The sequence below is a fragment of the Salmo salar genome, chromosome ssa28, assembly GCF_905237065.1.
Source record: "Salmo salar chromosome ssa28, Ssal_v3.1, whole genome shotgun sequence".
Classification (NCBI taxonomy): Eukaryota; Metazoa; Chordata; class Actinopteri; order Salmoniformes; family Salmonidae; genus Salmo; species Salmo salar.
In genome coordinates this window covers 26,602,358-26,620,567 of record NC_059469.1, presented here as the reverse complement: position 1 = coordinate 26,620,567, position 18,210 = coordinate 26,602,358, and the positions used below count along the sequence as shown (strand labels likewise).

The following is an 18,210-nucleotide window of genomic DNA, read 5'->3' as shown; positions in this document are numbered from 1 at the left end:
ATCATCATCTCGAAAACCCTAGACCCACTCCAATTTGCATACCGCCCCAACAAATCCACAGATGATGCAATCTCAATCACACTCCACACTGCCCTTTCACACCTGGACAAAAGGAACACCTATGTGAGAATGCTGTTCATTGACTACAGCTCAGCGTTCAACACCAAAGTGCCCACAAAGCTCATCACTAAGCTAAGGACCCTGGAACTAAACACCTCCCTCTGCAACTAGATCTTGGACTTCCTGACGGGCCGCCCCCAGGTGGTAAGGTTAGGCAACAACACATCTGCCATGCTGATCCTCAACACGGGGGTCCCTCAGGGGTGCGTGCTTAGTCCCCTCCTGTACTCCCTGTTCACCCACGACTGCATGGCGAAGCACGACTCCAACACCATCATTAAGTTTGCTGACTACACAACACTGGTAGGCCTGATCACCGACAACGATGAGACACCCTATAGGGAGGAGGTCAGAGACCTGGCAGTGTGGTGCCAGGACAACAACCTCTCCCTCAACATGAGCAGAACAAAGGAGCTGATCGTGAACTACAGGAAAAGGAGGGTCGAACACTCCACCATTCACATCGATGGGGCTGTAGTGGAGCGGGTCGAGAATTTCAAGTTCCTTTGTGTCTACATCACCAACAAACTATCATGGTCCAAACACACCAAGTCAGACGTGAAGAGGGAACGACAACACCTTTTCCCCCTCAGGAGACTAAAATGTTTTGGCATGGGTCCCCAGATCCTGAAAAAGTTCTACAGCTGCACCATCGAGAGCATCCTTAGTGATTGCATCACCGCTTGGTATGGCAACTGCTCAGCATCTAACCGTATGGCGCTACAGAGGGTAGAGCGTACAGCCGAGTACATCACTGGGGCCAAGCATCTTGCCATCCAGGACCTACAGTTGAAGTCGGAAGTTTACATACACTTAGGTTGGAGTCATTAAAACTCGTTTTTCAACCACTCCACAAATTTCTTGTTAACAAACTGGAGTTTTGGCAAGTCGGTTAGGACATCTACTTTGTGCATGATACAAGTCATTTTCCCAACAATTGTTTACAGACAGATTGTTTCGCTTATAATTCACTGTGTCACAATTCCAGTTGGTCAGAAGTTTACATACACTAAGTTGACTGTGCCTTTAAACAGCTTGTAAAATTCCAGAAAATAATGTCATGGCTTTAGAAGCTTCTGATAGGATAATTGACATAATTTGAGTCAATTGGAGGTGTACCTGTGGATGTATTCCACGGCCTTACCTTCAATCTCAGTGCCTCTTTCCTTGACATCATGGATAAATAAAAATAAATCAGCCAAGACCTCAGAAAAATAATTGTTGACCTCCACAAGTCTGGTTCATCCTTGGGAGCAATTTCCAAATGCCTGAAGGTGCCACGTTCATCTGTACAAACAATAGTGTGCAAGTATAAACACCATGGAACCAGGCAGCAGTCATATCGCTCAGGAAGGAGACGCGTTCTCTCTCCTAGAAATGAACATACTTTGGTGTGAAACGTGCAAATCAATCACAAAACAACAGCAAAGGACATTGTGAAGACGCTGGAGGAAACAGGTACAAAAGTATCTGTATCCACAGTAAAATGAGTCCTATATCGACATAACCTGAAAGGTCGCTCAGCAAAGAAGAAGCCCCTGCTCCAAAACCGCCATAAAAAAGCCAGACTACAGTTTGCAACTGAACATGGGGACAAAGATTGTTCATTTTGGAGAAATGTCCTCTGGTCTGATGTAACAAAAATAGAGCTGTTTGGCCATAATGACCATCGTTATGTTTGGAGGAAAAAAGGGTGAGGCTTGCAAGCCGAAGAACACCATCCCAACATCAAAGCACGGGGGTGGCAGCATCATGTTGTGGGGGTGCTTTGCTGCAGGAGGGACTGGTGCACTTCACAAAATAGATGGCATCATGAGGTAGGAAAATGATGTGGATATATTGAAGCAACATCTCAAGACATCAGTCAGGAAGTTAAAGCTTGGTCGCAAATGGGTCTTCCAAATGGACAATGACCCCAAGCATACTTCCAAAGTTGTGGCAAAATGCCTTAAGGACAACAAAGTCAAGGTATTGGAGTGGCCATCACAAAGCCCTGACCTCAATCCTATGGAAAATTTGTTGGCAGAACTGAAAAAGCGTGTGCGAGCAAGGAGGCCTACAAACCTGACTCAGTTACACCAGCTCTGTCAGGAGGAATGGGACAAAATTCACCCAACTTATTGTGGGAAGCTTGTGGAAGGCTACCCGAAATGTTTGACCCAAGTTAAACAATTTGAAGGCAATGCTACCAAATACTAATTGAGTGTATATAAACTTCTGACCCACTGGGAATGTGATGAAAGAAATAAAAGCTGAAATAAATCATTCTCTCTACTATTATTCTGACATGATGATCCTAACTGACCTAAAACATGGCATTTTTACTAGGATTAAATGTCAGGAATTGTGAAAAACTGAGTTTAAATGTATTTTGCTAAGGTGTATGTAAACTTCCGACTTCAACTGTATATACTAGGCGTGTCAGAGGAAGGCCCAAAACATTTTCAAAGACTCCAGTCACCCTAGTCATAGACTGTTCTCTCTGCTACTACACGGCAAGCGGTACCGTAGCGCCAAGTCTAGGTCCAAACGGCTACTTAACAGCTTCTACCCCCAAGCCATAAGCCTGCTGAACAATTAATCACCCAGACTATTTACATTGACACCCAACCCCTTCCCCCTTTGTTTTTACATCTCCAAATTACCTTGACTAACCTGTATCTGCGCACACTGATTTGATTTTTTACTTTCGTTAATTTAGTAAATATACTGCTCAAAAAAATAAAGGGAACACTAAAATAACACATCCTAGGTCTGAATAAAGGAAATAATCGTATTAAATACTATTTTCTTTACATAGTTGAATGTGCTGACAACAAAATCACACAAAAATAATCAATGGAAATCCAATTTATCAACCCATGGAGGTCTGGATTTGGAGTCACACTCAAAATTAAAGTGGAAAACCACACTACAGGCTGATCCAACTTTGATGTAATGTCCTTAAAACAAGTCAAAATGAGGCTCAGTAGTGTGTGTGGCCTCCACGTGCCTGTATGACCTCCCTACAACGCCTGGGCATGCTCCTGATGAGGTGGCGGATGGTCTCCTGAGGGATCTCCTCCCAGACCTGGACTAAAGCATCCGCCAACTCCTGGACAGTCTGTGGTGCAACGTGGCATTGGTGGATGGAGCGAGACATGATGTCCCAGATGTGCTCAATTGGATTCAGGTCTGGGGAACGGGCGGGCCAGTCCATAGCATCAATGCCTTCCTCTTGCAGGAACTGCTGACACACTTCAGCCACATGAGGTCTAGCATTGTCTTGCATTAGGAGGAACCCAGGGCCAACCGCACCAGCATATGGTCTCACAAGGGGTCTGAGGATCTCATCTCGGTACCTAATGGCAGTCAGGCTACCTCTGGCGAGCACATGGAGGGCTGTGCGGCCCCCCAAAGAAATGCCACCCCACACCATGACTGACCCACCGCCAAACCGGTCATGCTGGAGGATGTTGCAGGCAGCAGAACTTTCTCCACGGCGTCTCCAGACTCTGTCACGTCTGTCACATGAGCTCAGTGTGAACCTGCTTCATCTGTGAAGAGCACAGGGTGCCATTGGCGAATTTGCCAATCTTGGTGTTCTCTGGCAAATGCCAAACGTCCTGCACGGTGTTGGGCTGTAAGCACAACCCCCACCTGTGGACGTCAGGCCCTCATACCACCCTCATGGAGTCTGTTTCTGACCGTTTGAGCAGACATATGCACATTTGTGGCCTGCTGGAGGTCATTTTGCGGGGCTCTGGCAGTGCTTCTCCTGCTCCTCCTTGCACAAAGGCGGAGGTAGTGGTCCTGCTGCTGGGTTGTTGCCCTCCTACGGCCTCCTCCACGTCTCCTGATGTACTGGCCTGTCTCCTGGTAGCGCCTCCATGCTCTGGACACTACGCTGACAGACACAGCAAACCTTCTTGCCACAGCTCGCATTGATGTGCCATCCAGGATGAGCTGCACAACCTGAGCCACTTGTGTGGGTTGTAGACTCCGTCTCATGCTACCACTAGAGTGAAAGCACTGCCAGCATTCAAAAGTGACCAAAACATCAGCCAGGAAGCATAAGAACTGAGAAGTGGTCTGTGGTCACCACCTGCCGAACCACTCCTTTATTGGGGGTGTCTTGCTAATTGCCTATAATTTCCACCTGTTGTCTATTCCATTTGCACAACAGCATGTGAAATGTATTGTCAATCAGTGTTGCTTCCTAAGTGGACAGTTTGATTTCACAGAAGTGTGATTGAGTTGGAGTTACATTGTGTTGTTTAAGTGTTCCCTTTATTTTTTTGAGCAGTGTATTTTCTTAACTCTATTTCTTGAACTGCCTTGTTGGTTAAGGCCTTGTAAGTAAGCATTTCACGGTTGAATTCTGCGCATGTGATAAATAACATTTGATTTGTTTTGTTTAGCCTCATACCCTAGGTCTTGATGAGCACCACACACATCCCATTATCTACATACCCTAGGTCTTGATGAGCACCACACACATCCCATTATCTACATACCCTAGGTCTTGATGAGCACCACACACATCCCATTATCTACATACCCTAGGTCTTGATGAGCACCACACACATCCCATTATCTACATACCCTAGGTCTTGATGAGCAACACATAGATCCCATGCCACACACAATCACTCAGATGTACATCTTTAAAATGTCACACAGTGACATTTAGTGTTTACAAAAATTATATTGGGATGGAATTTGATACCCTCCCTAAATTCCTGGCATGAAATTTCCTCCCTCCTCTCTCCCCCGTATCTCCCCCACCCATTCACCCTGCCGCCCGCCCTCCCTCCACCCTCTCTCTCTTCAGTCACCTGGCCCAGAACCCGTTTATCTGTGACTGTAATATGAAGTGGCTGGCAGACTACCTGCGCTCCAACCCCATAGAGACCAGCGGTGCCCGTTGTACCAGCCCCAGACGACTGGCCAACAAGCGCATCGGGCAGATCAAGAGCAAGAAGTTCCGCTGCTCTGGTAGGAGGACTGGCATCTGTCTGTAGTGTACCTCTCTCTCTAAGGCTGCGCTCTGTCTGTCTCTCCAGCTCTCTCTGCTCTGGTAGGAGGACTGGCATCTGTCTGTAGTGTACCTCTCTCTCTAAGGCTGCGCTCTGTCTGTCTCTCCAGCTCTCTCTGCTCTGGTAGGAGGACTGGCATCTGTCTGTAGTGTACCTCTCTCTCTAAGGCTGCGCTCTGTCTGTCTCTCCAGCTCTCTCTGCTCTGGTAGGAGGACTGGCATCTGTCTGTAGTGTATCTCTCTCTCTAAGGCTGCGCTCTGTCTGTCTCTCCAGCTCTCTCTGCTCTGGTAGGAGGACTGGCATCTGTCTGTAGTGTACCTCTCTAAGGCTGCGCTCTGTCTGTCTCTCCAGCTCTCTCTGCTCTGGTAGGAGGACTGGCATCTGTCTGTAGTGTACCTCTCTCTCTAAGGCTGCGCTCTGTCTGTCTCTCTCTCTCTCTGTCTCTCTCTCTCTCTCTCTCTCTCTCTCTCTCTCTCTCGCTCTCTCTCTCTCTCTCTCTTATTTACTGTATATTTATACATATTTATATATTACCGGTCAAAGGTTTTAGAACACCTACTCATTCAAGGGTTTTTCTTATTTATTTATTTTTTACTATTTTCAACATTGTAGAATAATAGCGAAAACATCAAAACTATGAAATAACACATATGGAATCATGTAGTAATCAAAAAAGTCTTTAACAAATCAGAATATATATTATATTTGAGATTCTTCAAATAGCTACCCTTTGCCTTGATGACAGCTTTGCACACTCTTGGCATCCTCTCAACCAGCTTCACCTGGAATGCTTTTCCAACAGTCTTGAAGGAATTTCTACATACGCTGAGCACTTGTTGGCTGCTTTTCCTTCACTCTGCAGTCTGACTCATCCCAAGGGGGGGGAGGTCGGTCATCTGATGCAGCATTCCATCACTCTAATTCATGGTAAAATAGCCCTTACACAGCCTGGAGGTGTGTTGGGTCATTGTCCTGTTGAAAACAAATGATAGTCCCACTAAGCCCAAACCAGATGGGATGGCGTATCGCTACAGAATGCTGTGGTAGCCATGCTGGTTAAGTGTGCCTGGAATTCTAAATAAATCACAGACAGTGTCACCAGCAAAGCTCCCCCACACCATAACACCTCCTCCGCCAAGCTTCACGATGGGAAATACACATGCAGAGATCATCCGTTCACCCACACCGCGTCTCAAAGAAATGGCAGTTGGAACCATAAATGTCCAATTTGGACTCCAGACAAAAGGACAAATTTCCACCAATCTAATGTCCATTGGCCCAAGCAAGTCTCTTCTTCTTTTTGGTGTCCTTAGTAGTGGTATCTTTGCAGAAATTTGACCATGAAGGCCTGATCAGCTGTTAACCCTTTCACGCGTGAGTTCCAAATATCTCTAACGGTCGCCCCAGCGTGAGTTTTTTTATGCACGTGATGTTCGAACGTTCTCTCCATTCCAGGATGTGATTGTTACATAAACAACAACACTGAATGGCTCAGAGTGGGAGTGAGAGGTTACCGTGACTGACTGCCTAAACGTGCAATTTGTATCAATAAATCACTATCAGAAAATGTTTTGTGTGGTATTATTGATATATTTACTATTTTATTTACGTTTTTCAATTACCCGTGATAAATCATGTGTTACGATTTTTGCATAAATTGTAAAGGGCGCATAGTATGTGTGTAAAATAATGTTTTGAAGGTTGTACTGATTATGATGAGCTAAGCTAATTCCAGCTTTGTGTATGGAGCCATGTTTGTTGACATACAATGCATTCTGGGTTTCACTTGATCGTCTGTCGGACCAAAGATGCTATAACAAAATGAGGTGAATAAGGGTTCACTCATTTTTTGAGAACTTCAGGAAGTGAATGTGGGATGTGAATGATGGTAGACCACACCCCTTCAACAACTCATCTTGTCTTCTCTTATTATCTTCGGTTTCTGTGAGGTAAAAAAGCATGGCTGCGCGCTGAAACTAATCGTCGGATTACTTTCGATTTCTAGAAAGTGTTTTACTCAATTATTTTGATCAACGGTGAGCTCACCCGTGATGTGATTAATTGTACATAGTAATTGCTATTAGCTAATTCATAGTGTAGTTTATGTCAGCCGAGAGTTAGAAAATATGACCGCTTGTGTTGCGTCAATCTTTCCTCAGCGCTAGGACAAATGTAGCCTACATTTTTCCGGTTAGGATGATTGTGTTATGCTATAGATACTTCTGTGAATATCTGAACATTGCATCCAAAAATAAACTGCTCACATTCTGGACATAACTTTGTAAGGACTGTGTTTGTGTAAATAGTTTCTGAAAAAAGTGTGGCCAGCTCAAATGTTGATTGTTGCGTCATTCGAAACTGGCCGTTCTAAATGAGCGTTCTAAATGAGTGTTCTAATCACACGGGGTGTGATCGTACGCTTCAGGGACCACTGTAGAACGATCACACCCCGTGTGATGGTACGTGTGAAAGGGTTAAGAGTCTCCTCTTAACAGCTGATGTTGAGATGTGTCTGTTACTTGAACTCTTTGAAGATTTTATTTGGGCTGCAATTTCTGAGACTGGTAACTAATGAATTTATCCTCTGCAGCAGATGTTATTCTGGGTCTTCCATTCACCAGAGATAACTTTGGGTCTTCCATTCCTGTGGCGGTCCTCATGAGAGCCAGTTTCATCATAGGGCTTTATGGTTTTTGCGACTGCATTTGAAGAAACTTTCAAAGTTCTTGAAATGTTCCGTATTGACTGACCTTCATGTCTTAAAGTCGTGATGGACTGTCATTTCTCTTTGCTTCTTTGAGCTGTTCTTGACATGATATGGACTTGGTCTTTTACCAAATAAGGCTATCTTCTGTATACCCCCCTACCACAACACAACTGATTGGCTCAAATGCATTAAGGAGGAAAGAAATTCCACAAATGAATCTTTAAGAAGGCACACCTGTTATTGAAATGCATTCCAGGTGACTACCTCATGAAGTTTGTTGAGGGAATGCCAAGAGTGTGCAAAGCTGTCATCAAGGCAAAGGGTGGTTATTTGAAGAATCTGAAATGCAAAACATATTTTAATTTGTTTAACACTTTTTTGGTTACTACATGATTCCATATGTGTTATTTCATAGTTTTGATGTCTTCACTACTATTCTACAATTTAGAAAATAGTAAAAAATAAAGAAAAACCCTGGAAGGAGTACATGTTCTAAAACTTTTGACCGGTATATAAATATCTTTCTCTGTCTCCAGCTTGCTCTCTCTCTCTCTCTGTGTATCGATATCGAAATCTGCTCTCTCTCTCTCGCTCTCTTGCTCTCTTGCTCTCTCTCTCTCTCTCTCTCTCGATATCAAAAGCTGCTCTCTGTCTCTCTCTCTCTCTCTGTATCGATCTCTAAAGGTGCTCTCGGTTTCTCTATTTCCCCATCTCTGTCTCTGTCTCTCTCTCTGTTGGGACTGGCCTACATCAACCTCTGTGACCATTTCATTCTCTTATCGCTTTACTTCTCCTGCTGCTTCCCCTCCTAACCTTCTCCTCCATCTCTCTTTGTCTCCTTCCTCCTCACTCTAGACGTTCTCCACTCTGTGCGATCACTCCATCTTAAATACTCTCCATCTTCCTCTCTCCGCTCTGCCAGCAGGACTCAGACCAATCAACACTCCTCTCTTCCTCGATTGCTCCCTAACGCTCACGCTCCTTTTCATTCTCCCTCTCTATTTACAGCAAGAGGAGAGTAATTTATCCCTAGCCAAGGGTTTTAATTTAGTTGTAGATCCTTTATCTCTCCCTCCATCCCTCTCTCCTCTAGCAGGTTTTATAGCACATTAACACACAGTGAGTCTGGTTTCACAGTACACCACAGAGAGCTGGCATCGCTGGGTAAGGCTGGCGCTGTGGCTAGGGTTTCTGCCCGTGTCCAATTCCTCAAGCCCTCTGCCTACTACAGTACCTCACTGTCTGTGCCAATTTCAAATACCCCTGCTCCCACTCTGCCCATCATCCTTCCTCTGTCAGGCATAGTGGGTTTTACTCTCCTGCACTCCCACCCACCCTTTACTATATTCACTCCCCACCTCCCTGTTCCCCTCACTTCCCCTGCCCATTCCCCATTCCCACCCTTTACTATATTCACTCTTCACCTCCCTGATCCCCATGCCGCCTCACTTCCCCTGCCCGTTCCCCATTCCCACCCTTTACTATATTCACTCCTCACCTCCCTGATCCCCATGCCGCCTCACTTCCCCTGCCCATTCCCATCCTTTACTATATTCACTCCTCACCTCCCTGATCCCCATGCACCCTCACTTCCTCTGCCCGTTCCCCATTCCCATCCTTTACTATATTCACTCCTCACCTCCCTGATCCCAATGCCGCCTCACTTCCCCTGCCCATTCCCCAATCCCACCCCCTTGGCCCTTCCTGTCTCTGGCACCAATAGGGTACGGTATAGTGTTTCTGTCTGGCTGTGTCTGTCTCTCTCTGCCAGTATAATGTGTTAGAGCAGCGGGATAGGCAGCCTGGCACTCCTCTCTCCACACACTACTCTCGCTGGTTTACAATCTAGCATTGGCATCTGCCTAGCCATGGTGAATAATCATTTCTCTATCTGACCCTCTCTCTATTTCTTTCTTTTTTTCATTCTTGTTCTTACTCTCTCTCTCTCTCTATCTTCTCCATAGCATTGTCATATGTACCACAGCTTACCTGCTTATTCCTTTGTAACTCTAGGAATCTTCCAAACAGGATTTTTGGAAAGATACTGGAATTTCCCAACCCTTTATATAACCATACATTACTATCTGTATTACAGTCATGGCCAAAAGTTTTGAGAATGACACAAATATACATTTCCACAAAGTTTGCTGCTTCAGTGTCTTTAGACATTTTTGTCAGATGTTACTATGGAATACTGAAGTATAATTACAAGCATTTCATAAGTGTCGAAGGTTTTTATTGACAATTACATGAAGTTGATGCAAAGAGTGAATATTTGCAGTGTTGACCCTTCTTTTTCAAGACCTCTGCAATCCGCCCTGGCATGCTGTCAATTAACTTCTGGGCCACATCCTGACTGATGGCAGCCCATTCTTGCATAATCAATGCTTGGAGTTTGTCAAAATTTGTTTGTCCACCCGCCTCTTGAGGATTGACCACAAATTCTCAATGGGATTAAGGTCTGTGGAGTTTCCTGGCCAAAATATCGATGTTTTGTTCCCCGAGCCACTTATGGCAAGGTGCTCCATCATGCTGGAAAAGGCATTGTTCGTCACCAAATTGTTCCTGGATGGTTGGGAGAAGTTGCTCTCGGAGGATGTGTTGGTACCATTCTTTATTCATGGCTGTGTTCTTAGGCAAAATTGTGAGTGAGCCCACTCCCTTGGCTGAGAAGCAACCCCACACATGAATGGTCTCAGGATGCTTTACTGTTGGCATGACACAGGACTGATGGTAGCACTCACCTTGTCTTCTCCGGACAAGCTTCTTTTCCGGATGCCCCAAACAATCGGAAAGGAGATTCATCAGAGAAAATTACTTTACCCCAGTCCTCAGCAGTCCAATCCCTGTACCTTTTGCAGAATATCAGTCTGTCCCTGATGTTTTTCCTGCAGAGAAGTGGCTTCTTTGCTGCCCTTCTTGACACCAGGCCATCCTCCAAAAGTCTTTGCCTCACTGTGCATGCAGATCACTCACACCTGCCTGCTGCCATTCCTGAGCAAGCTCTGTACTGGTGGTGCCCCGATCCCGCAGCTGAATCAACTTTAGGAGACGGTCCTGGCACTTGCTGGACTTTCTTGGGCGCCCTGAAGCCTTCTTCACAACAATTGAACCGCTCTCCTCGAAGTTCTTGATGATCCGATAAATTGTTAATTTAGGTGCAATCTTACTGGCAGCAATATCCTTGCCTGTGAAGCCCTTTTTGTGCAAAGCAATGATGACGGCACGTGTTTCCTTGCAGGTAACCATGATTGACAGAGGAAGAACAATTATTCCAAGCACCACCCTCCCTTTGAAGCTTCCAGTCTGTTATTCGAACTCAATCAGCATGACAGAGTGATCTCCAGCCTTGTCCTCGTCAACCCTCACACCTGTGTTAACGAGAGAATCACTGACATGATGTCAGCTGGTCCTTTTGTGGCAGGGCTGAAATGCAGTGGAAATGTTTTTGGGGGATTCAGTTAATTTGCATGGCAAAGAGGGACTTTGCAATTAATTGCAATTCATCTGATCACTCTTCATAACATTCAGGAGTGTATGCAAATTGACATCATACAAACTGAGGCAGCAGACTTTGTGAAAATTAATATTTGTGTCATTCTCAAAACTTTTGGCTACGACTGTACATTTAGTCATGTATGTATGGTATGTGGACACCTGCTCATTGAACATCTCATTCCAAAATCATGGGCATTAATATGGAGTTGGTCCCCCTTTGCTGCTACAACAGCCTCCACTCTTCTGGGAAGGCTTTACACCAGATGTTGTAACATTGCTGTGGGGACTTGCTTCCATTCAGCCACAAGAGCATTAGTGAGGTCGGCACTGATGTTGGGCGATTAGGCCTGGCTCGCAGTCGGCGTTCCAATTCATCCCAAAGGTGTTTGATGGAGTAGAGGTCAGGGCTCTGTGCAGGCCAGGCAAGTTCTTCCACACCGATCTCAAAAAAACAATTCTGTATGGACCTTGCTTTGTGCACTGTGGCATTGTCATGCTGAAAGAGGAAAGGGCCTTCCCCAAACTGTTGCACACAAAGTTGGAAGCACAGAATCATCTAGAATGTCATTGTATGCTGTAGCGTTAAGATTTCCCTTCAATCAAACTAAGGAGCCTAAACCATGAAAACAGCCCCAGACCATTATTCCTCCTCCACCAAACTTTACAGTTAGCGTCAGCGTTCTCAGGTAGCGTTCTCTTGGCATCCTCCAAACTCAGATTTGTCCGTTGGACTGCCAGATGGTGAAGCAAGATTCATCACTCCAGAGAACGCGTTTCCACTGCTCCAGAGTCCAATGGCAGCGAGCTTAACACCACTCCAGTCGACGCTTGGCATTGCGCATGGTGATCTTAGGGTTGTGTGCGGCTGCTTGGTCATGGAAACCCATTTCATGAAGCTCCAGACGAACAGTTCTTGTGCTGCTGTTGCTTCCAGAGGTAGTTTGGAACTTGGTAGTGAGTGTCACAACCGAGGACAGACGATTTTTATGCTCTACATACTTCAGCGCTCAGGGATCCCAACTGACTTGTTGAGAAAGTGGCATCCTATGGCGGTGCCACGTTGAAAGTCACTGAACTTTTTAATACGGCCATTCTACTGCCAATGTTTGTCTATGGAGATTTCATGGCTGTGTGCTTGATGTTATACACCTGTCAGCAACGGGTGTGGCTGAAATAGACTAATCCACTAATATGACGTATGTCAACATACTTTTGCCCATGTAGTGTATGTGAGAATGTATATCTGTGTTGACTGACATCATTGCTTCTCTCTTGTTTCCATCACAGCCAAGGAACAATACTTCATCCCTGGTGAGTGGCTTGTGTTCACGCTTTCACACATCTTCTCCCTCGCTATTCACCTCTCCATCCCTCCATTCATTCTGGAGTTTTTCTCTTCTCTAAATCTTTCTCCGTCTAACTGAAATGGGTTAACTCTTGAGGTATGTGTTTTACCGTAAGTCGTGTGTGCTTCCTTGTCTGGCCCTCTGCCTCAGCTCTGTTTGTGGAACAGACTAACTCTGATGAAGACTCTGGAGGAAGGTCTTCTTTGCTTTGGCACAAGCACAGTCACTGACAAGTGTGTGTGTGTGTGTGTGTGTGTGTGTGTGTGTGTGTGTGTGTGTGTGTGTGTGTGTGTGTGTGTGTGTGTGTGTGTGTGTGTGTGTGTGTGTGTGTGTGTGTGTGTGTGTGTGTGTGTGTGTGTGTGTGTGTGTGTGCATCTTTCAGAAAGACACTGGGCTATCATTGGCAGGTGACATGAATGGAAATACAATATGAAAGATCAATGGAAAGCCTGCTTAATGCTAAATCTGTCCACTTCAAAAAATGTACGACAGATACTCACAAAAACACTGGAATAGCATGTTTTATTCTGTGAATAATTGGACTGTGGAATATACTGTAGACTACTAACATTCAGTCTCTGTACTGGCAGACAACTCTCTTCCCAACAAACTCCCCCTCGCTATCTCCCTTTCTCTTTCCCTCTCTCTCATTCCCTCTCTCTCGCTTTCTCTCTCCCTCCCCCACTATCTATCAGTCCTCTTGTCTCAGTGAAAGTTAAGTCACTCTGCTAGATCAAAGAACATCCTAAAACTTTCATTGCTTCCTGTGTAGCAGGAAATTACATTTACTTCCGTTCATCCACTTCGCTCTGTAATGAGCATTATTAGACTTCACTCATCGTGTGTGTGTGTGTGTGTGTGTGTGTGTGTGTGTGTGTGTGTGTGTGTCATCCACAGTACAGTGTAATGAGCGAAATTAGACTTCAGTCATCATCAGTACAGGACTTCCTGTCTGTCTGAGCTGTTTGTCTCAGAGTCCAAAAGAGACCAATAAGGCAGTCTGTATTGTAGAAGCAGAATATAGAATGGCTAACATGGAACAACATGTCTCAGTCACACCTGTTCTCACTGAGACAGACTCAGGAGATGAGGAGAGGAAGCTATGTTAGTCTATTGAGATGAAGGAAAGGAGATGAGGAGAGGAAGCTATGTTAGTCTATTGAGATGAAGGAAAGGAGATGAGGAGAGGAAGCTATGTTAGTCTATTGAGATGAAGGAAAGGAGATGAGGAGAGGAAGCTATGTTAGTCTATTGAGATGAAGGAAAGGAGATGAGGAGAGGAAGCTATGTTAGTCTATTGAGATGAAGGAAAGGAGATGAGGAGAGGAAGCTATGTTAGTCTATTGAGAGGAAGGAAAGGAGATGAGGAGAGGAAGCTATGTTAGTCTATTGAGATGAAGGAAAGGCGATGAGGAGAGAAATATTTGTCTATACCCATAGAAAGTGGGTATGCACAATGGTCAAATATAAACCCAGCTGGAAACACCTGTCATTTTTGGAGTCAGGTTATTATTGACACGGCAGTGCTACTGTAGCTAGCAAAATAGTGAAGAAGTGAACTAACTGAATGTAAACAGTTTGAACTGGCTAACTAGGCACATTGGCTAACTGTGAGGTGAAACAATTCACTTACTTACAACCAATTAGACATCTCAAATCTCTTTCCTAGCAAGCACAAAGGTGTCACCAAACCGGCAAGGTGTCTCCAGCAGTTTTTACTTTTTAACGTTCTACGACGTCTCCACTTTCCGAGCGTATTGAGATGAAGCCTCTATCTGGCTCTGGAGGCTCTACTCTTTACAGTGGCATGATGACATCATCCCTAAACTTCACTTAGGGGTGGGGCTGAGCGTGCGAGCGCTACGGAACACGGGACACAGATGACTAACTAACAAAAGAACACTGGGCCATCCTCTCTGAGTGAGACAGACACACAAACACACACAACACACACACACACACATAGACACATAGACAGGCACACAGACACACACACAGAAACACACACACACACACAAACGCACACACACATAGACACATAGACAGACACACAGACACACACACAGAAACACACACACAGACACACACACACAAACGCATAGACACATAGACAGACACACACAGACACACAGAAACACACACACACACACACACATAGACACACATAGACAGACACACACACAGAAACACACACACAGACACACACACACACACAAACGCACACACACATAGACACATAGACAGACGCACACACACAGACACACACACACACACACACACACACACACACACACACACACACACACACACACACAGAAACACACAGAAACACACACACAAACGCGCACACACACACACACATACATTAAGTGGCTGCTAGTGTGTATCCATTATTGATGTAACCGGCTCCAGGCTTTCTGGTATGTATACCTCTTTTCATAGACAGAGAGGGAGGGAGGGAGGGAGGGAGGGAGGGAGGGAGGGAGGGAGGGAGAGAGAAGAGGGAGAGAGAGAGGGAGAGAGGGAGGGAGAGAGGGAGGGAGGGAGGGAGGGAGGGAGGGAGGGAGGGAGAGAGGGAGGGAGGGAGGGAGGGAGGGAGGGAGGGAGGGAGGGAGGGAGGGAGGGAGGGAGGGAGGGAGGGAGGGAGGGAGGGAGGGAGAGAGGGAGGGAGAGAGGGAGGGAGGGAGAGAGAAGAGGGAGAGAGAGAGAGAGAGTGGGAAGGTATTGTAGGCATTCCTCTTGTCCAGATGGGATAGGGCAGTGTGGGTCTAGGGTGTTAGATAAGGTAGAGGTGATATGATCCTTGACTAGTCTCTCAAAGCACTTCATGATGACAGAAGTGAGTGCTACGGGGCGGTAGTCATTTAGTAGTTATGAAGTCGTTGTAAAGACACCTCCATGTGTTGTGTGTGTGTGACGTGTTTATACCAGTTGTGCGTGTGCGTTTTGTGTTTCAGGTACATATAGGTTTGTTAAAAACTGTGTGTTGTGTTTGTTGTGTATCAGGTACAGGTTTTTTTTAAAGGTTGTGTGTGTGTTTGTGTGTGTTATGTGCCTTCAGGCACCGAGGACACCCGTCTGAATAATGAGTGTAACAGTGATCCAGTCTGTCCTCCTAAATGTCGCTGTGAGTCCAACGTGGTGGACTGCTCCAACCTCCGAATCAACAAGATACCAGAACACATCCCTGCCTCTACCACTGAACTGTACGAGCACACACACACACACACACACACACACACACACACACACACACACACACACACACACACACACACACACACACACACACACACACACACACACACACACACACACACACACACACACACACACACACACACACACACACACACACACACACAGACGTGTTTGAAACTTCTTCAGGATTCATGGCTATGTTTATTTAACATCAGCTTCATTCTAACCATGGTCTGTTTCCTCCTCTCTCTCTTCCTAGTCGTCTGAACAACAATGAGATCACTACACTGGAGGCTACAGGAGTCTTCAAGGCCCTCTCCCAGCTCAACAACATGTAAGTTGTGGTTTATGTTATGATTGAATTAGAAATGTCTCACTAGTCTAGGTACCAGTCTGTTTGTTTAGCCACAAGTACAAGGAGTGGAATACAAGTAGTGGAATACAAGTAGTGGAATACAAGGAATGGAATTAAAGGAATGGAATACAAGTAGTGCAATGTTAGCTAACAGGCTGGTACCAAGGCTAATGTCTCTGCTGCTACCAGAAAGAAAGTTAAGAAGTTCACTAAAAGTATTTTTTCATCTTTCTTTAATCACCATTATTTATTTATTCCCAGTAACCTTAGCAACAATAAGATCATGGAGATCGAGGATGGGGCGTTCGAGGGGGCGGGGTCTGTCAGCGAGCTCCATCTTTCAGCCAATCAGCTGGATTCTGTCCGCAGCGGAATGTTCAAGGGACTGGAGGGACTACGCATGCTGTGAGTCACACACACATGCAGAGACACACACACACGCAGTGACGCAAACAGACGCAGACGCACACATGAGCATAAGTAGGCACACACACTCATGCATGCATGGATGAGAACCTTCATGCACAGGCGCTTAATGTATCAGTCTTGCTTGGCAGAATTGTGGCAGTCCACACAGCGGCTGTGGAAAAAGACTACTCATGTATTAACACACAATACATCATCCAAATCCTCCTTTTCCAACACCATATATTTCTCCTAATGTTTGATATTAGAAACATTTCAATACACTTCTTGTCAATTCACATTGGATATATTACAATTATGCAGTTTTCTCTATTCCAGAATGTTGAGGAACAACAAGATCAGATGTATCCATAACAACAGCTTCACCGGCCTGCACAACGTTCGCCTGTTGTCTCTCTATGACAACCAGCTAACTACCATCTCCCCTGGAGCCTTCGATACCCTGCAGACACTGTCTACACTGTAAGACACACACACACTAAAGTCCTGCACGGGTCTGTTTTTCAGAGCCGTACACGCCATATTGCATGTCTATTCATCATTTGGAGAAAAGGAATGCCGTGAATTAAGAACAATATATTTTTATTTTCACAATGCAATGCGTCACTCAAATCGCTTTGAGAAAAAAATAGTCTTCTAATTAGACTTCTTACCTAATAAAAGACCGTAGCCGACATAACAAAAAAATACCTTTACATGACATAGTGTTAAGATAATCAAATATTTCAGGCCTAATTAAAACATAAATAAACCATTCCCAGAATTGAATACAGGCTGCAAAAATAGGATATATTTATTTAGTAGACTACCCAACTTAAGGCTCCCCGTGTCACGTCCTGACCATAGTACAGTGGGGGAAAAAAGTATTTGATCCCCTGCTGATTTTGTACGTTTGCCCACTGACAAAGAAAGGATCAGTCTATAATTTTAATGGTAGGTTTATTTGAACAGTGAGAGACAGAATAACAACAAAAGAATCCAGAAAAACGCATGTCAAAAATGTTATAAATTGATTTGCATTTTAATGTGGGAAATAAGTATTTGACCCCCTCTCAATCAGAAAGATTTCTGCCACCCAGGTGTCTTTTATACAGGTAACGAGCTGAGATTAGGAGCACACTCTTAAAGGGAGTGCTCCTAACCGCAGCTTGTTACCTGTAAAAAAGACACCTGTCCACAGAAGAAATCAATCAATCCGATTCCAAACTCTCCACCATGGCCAAGACCAAAGAGCTCTCCAAGGATGTCAGGGACAAGATTGTAGACCAACACAAGGCTGGAATGGGCTACAAGACCATCGCCAAGCAGCTTGGTGAGAAGGTGATAACATTTGGTGTGATTATTCGCAAATGGAAGAAACACAAAAGAACTGTCAATATCCCTCGGCCTGGGGCTCCATGCAAGATCTCACCTCGTGGAGTTGCAATGATCATGAGAACGGTGAGGAATCAGCCCAAAACTACACGGGATGATCTTGTCAATGATCTCAAGGCAGCTGGGACCATAGTCACCAAGAAAACAATTGGTAACACACTACGC

At 45.1% G+C, this 18,210-nt stretch overlaps 1 protein-coding gene across 4 annotated transcripts in view; it reads left to right on the top strand.

Moving 5' to 3' along the window:
• The window catches only part of LOC106589770 (slit homolog 1 protein), a 230,758-nt gene that overhangs the window by 173,166 nt on the left and 39,382 nt on the right, over positions 1-18,210 (top strand). For 2 of the 4 annotated variants that reach the window (XM_045710026.1, XM_045710027.1), the window contains exons 14-19: positions 4,934-5,097; positions 12,631-12,654; positions 15,751-15,895; positions 16,150-16,224; positions 16,507-16,650; positions 16,990-17,133. In XM_045710026.1, the coding sequence (XP_045565982.1) occupies positions 4,934-5,097; positions 12,631-12,654; positions 15,751-15,895; positions 16,150-16,224; positions 16,507-16,650; positions 16,990-17,133 (696 nt within the window). The remainder of the gene's footprint in view (positions 1-4,933; positions 5,098-12,630; positions 12,655-15,750; positions 15,896-16,149; positions 16,225-16,506; positions 16,651-16,989; positions 17,134-18,210) is intronic. The other 2 variants (XM_045710028.1, XM_045710029.1) reach the window with 1 other exon arrangement.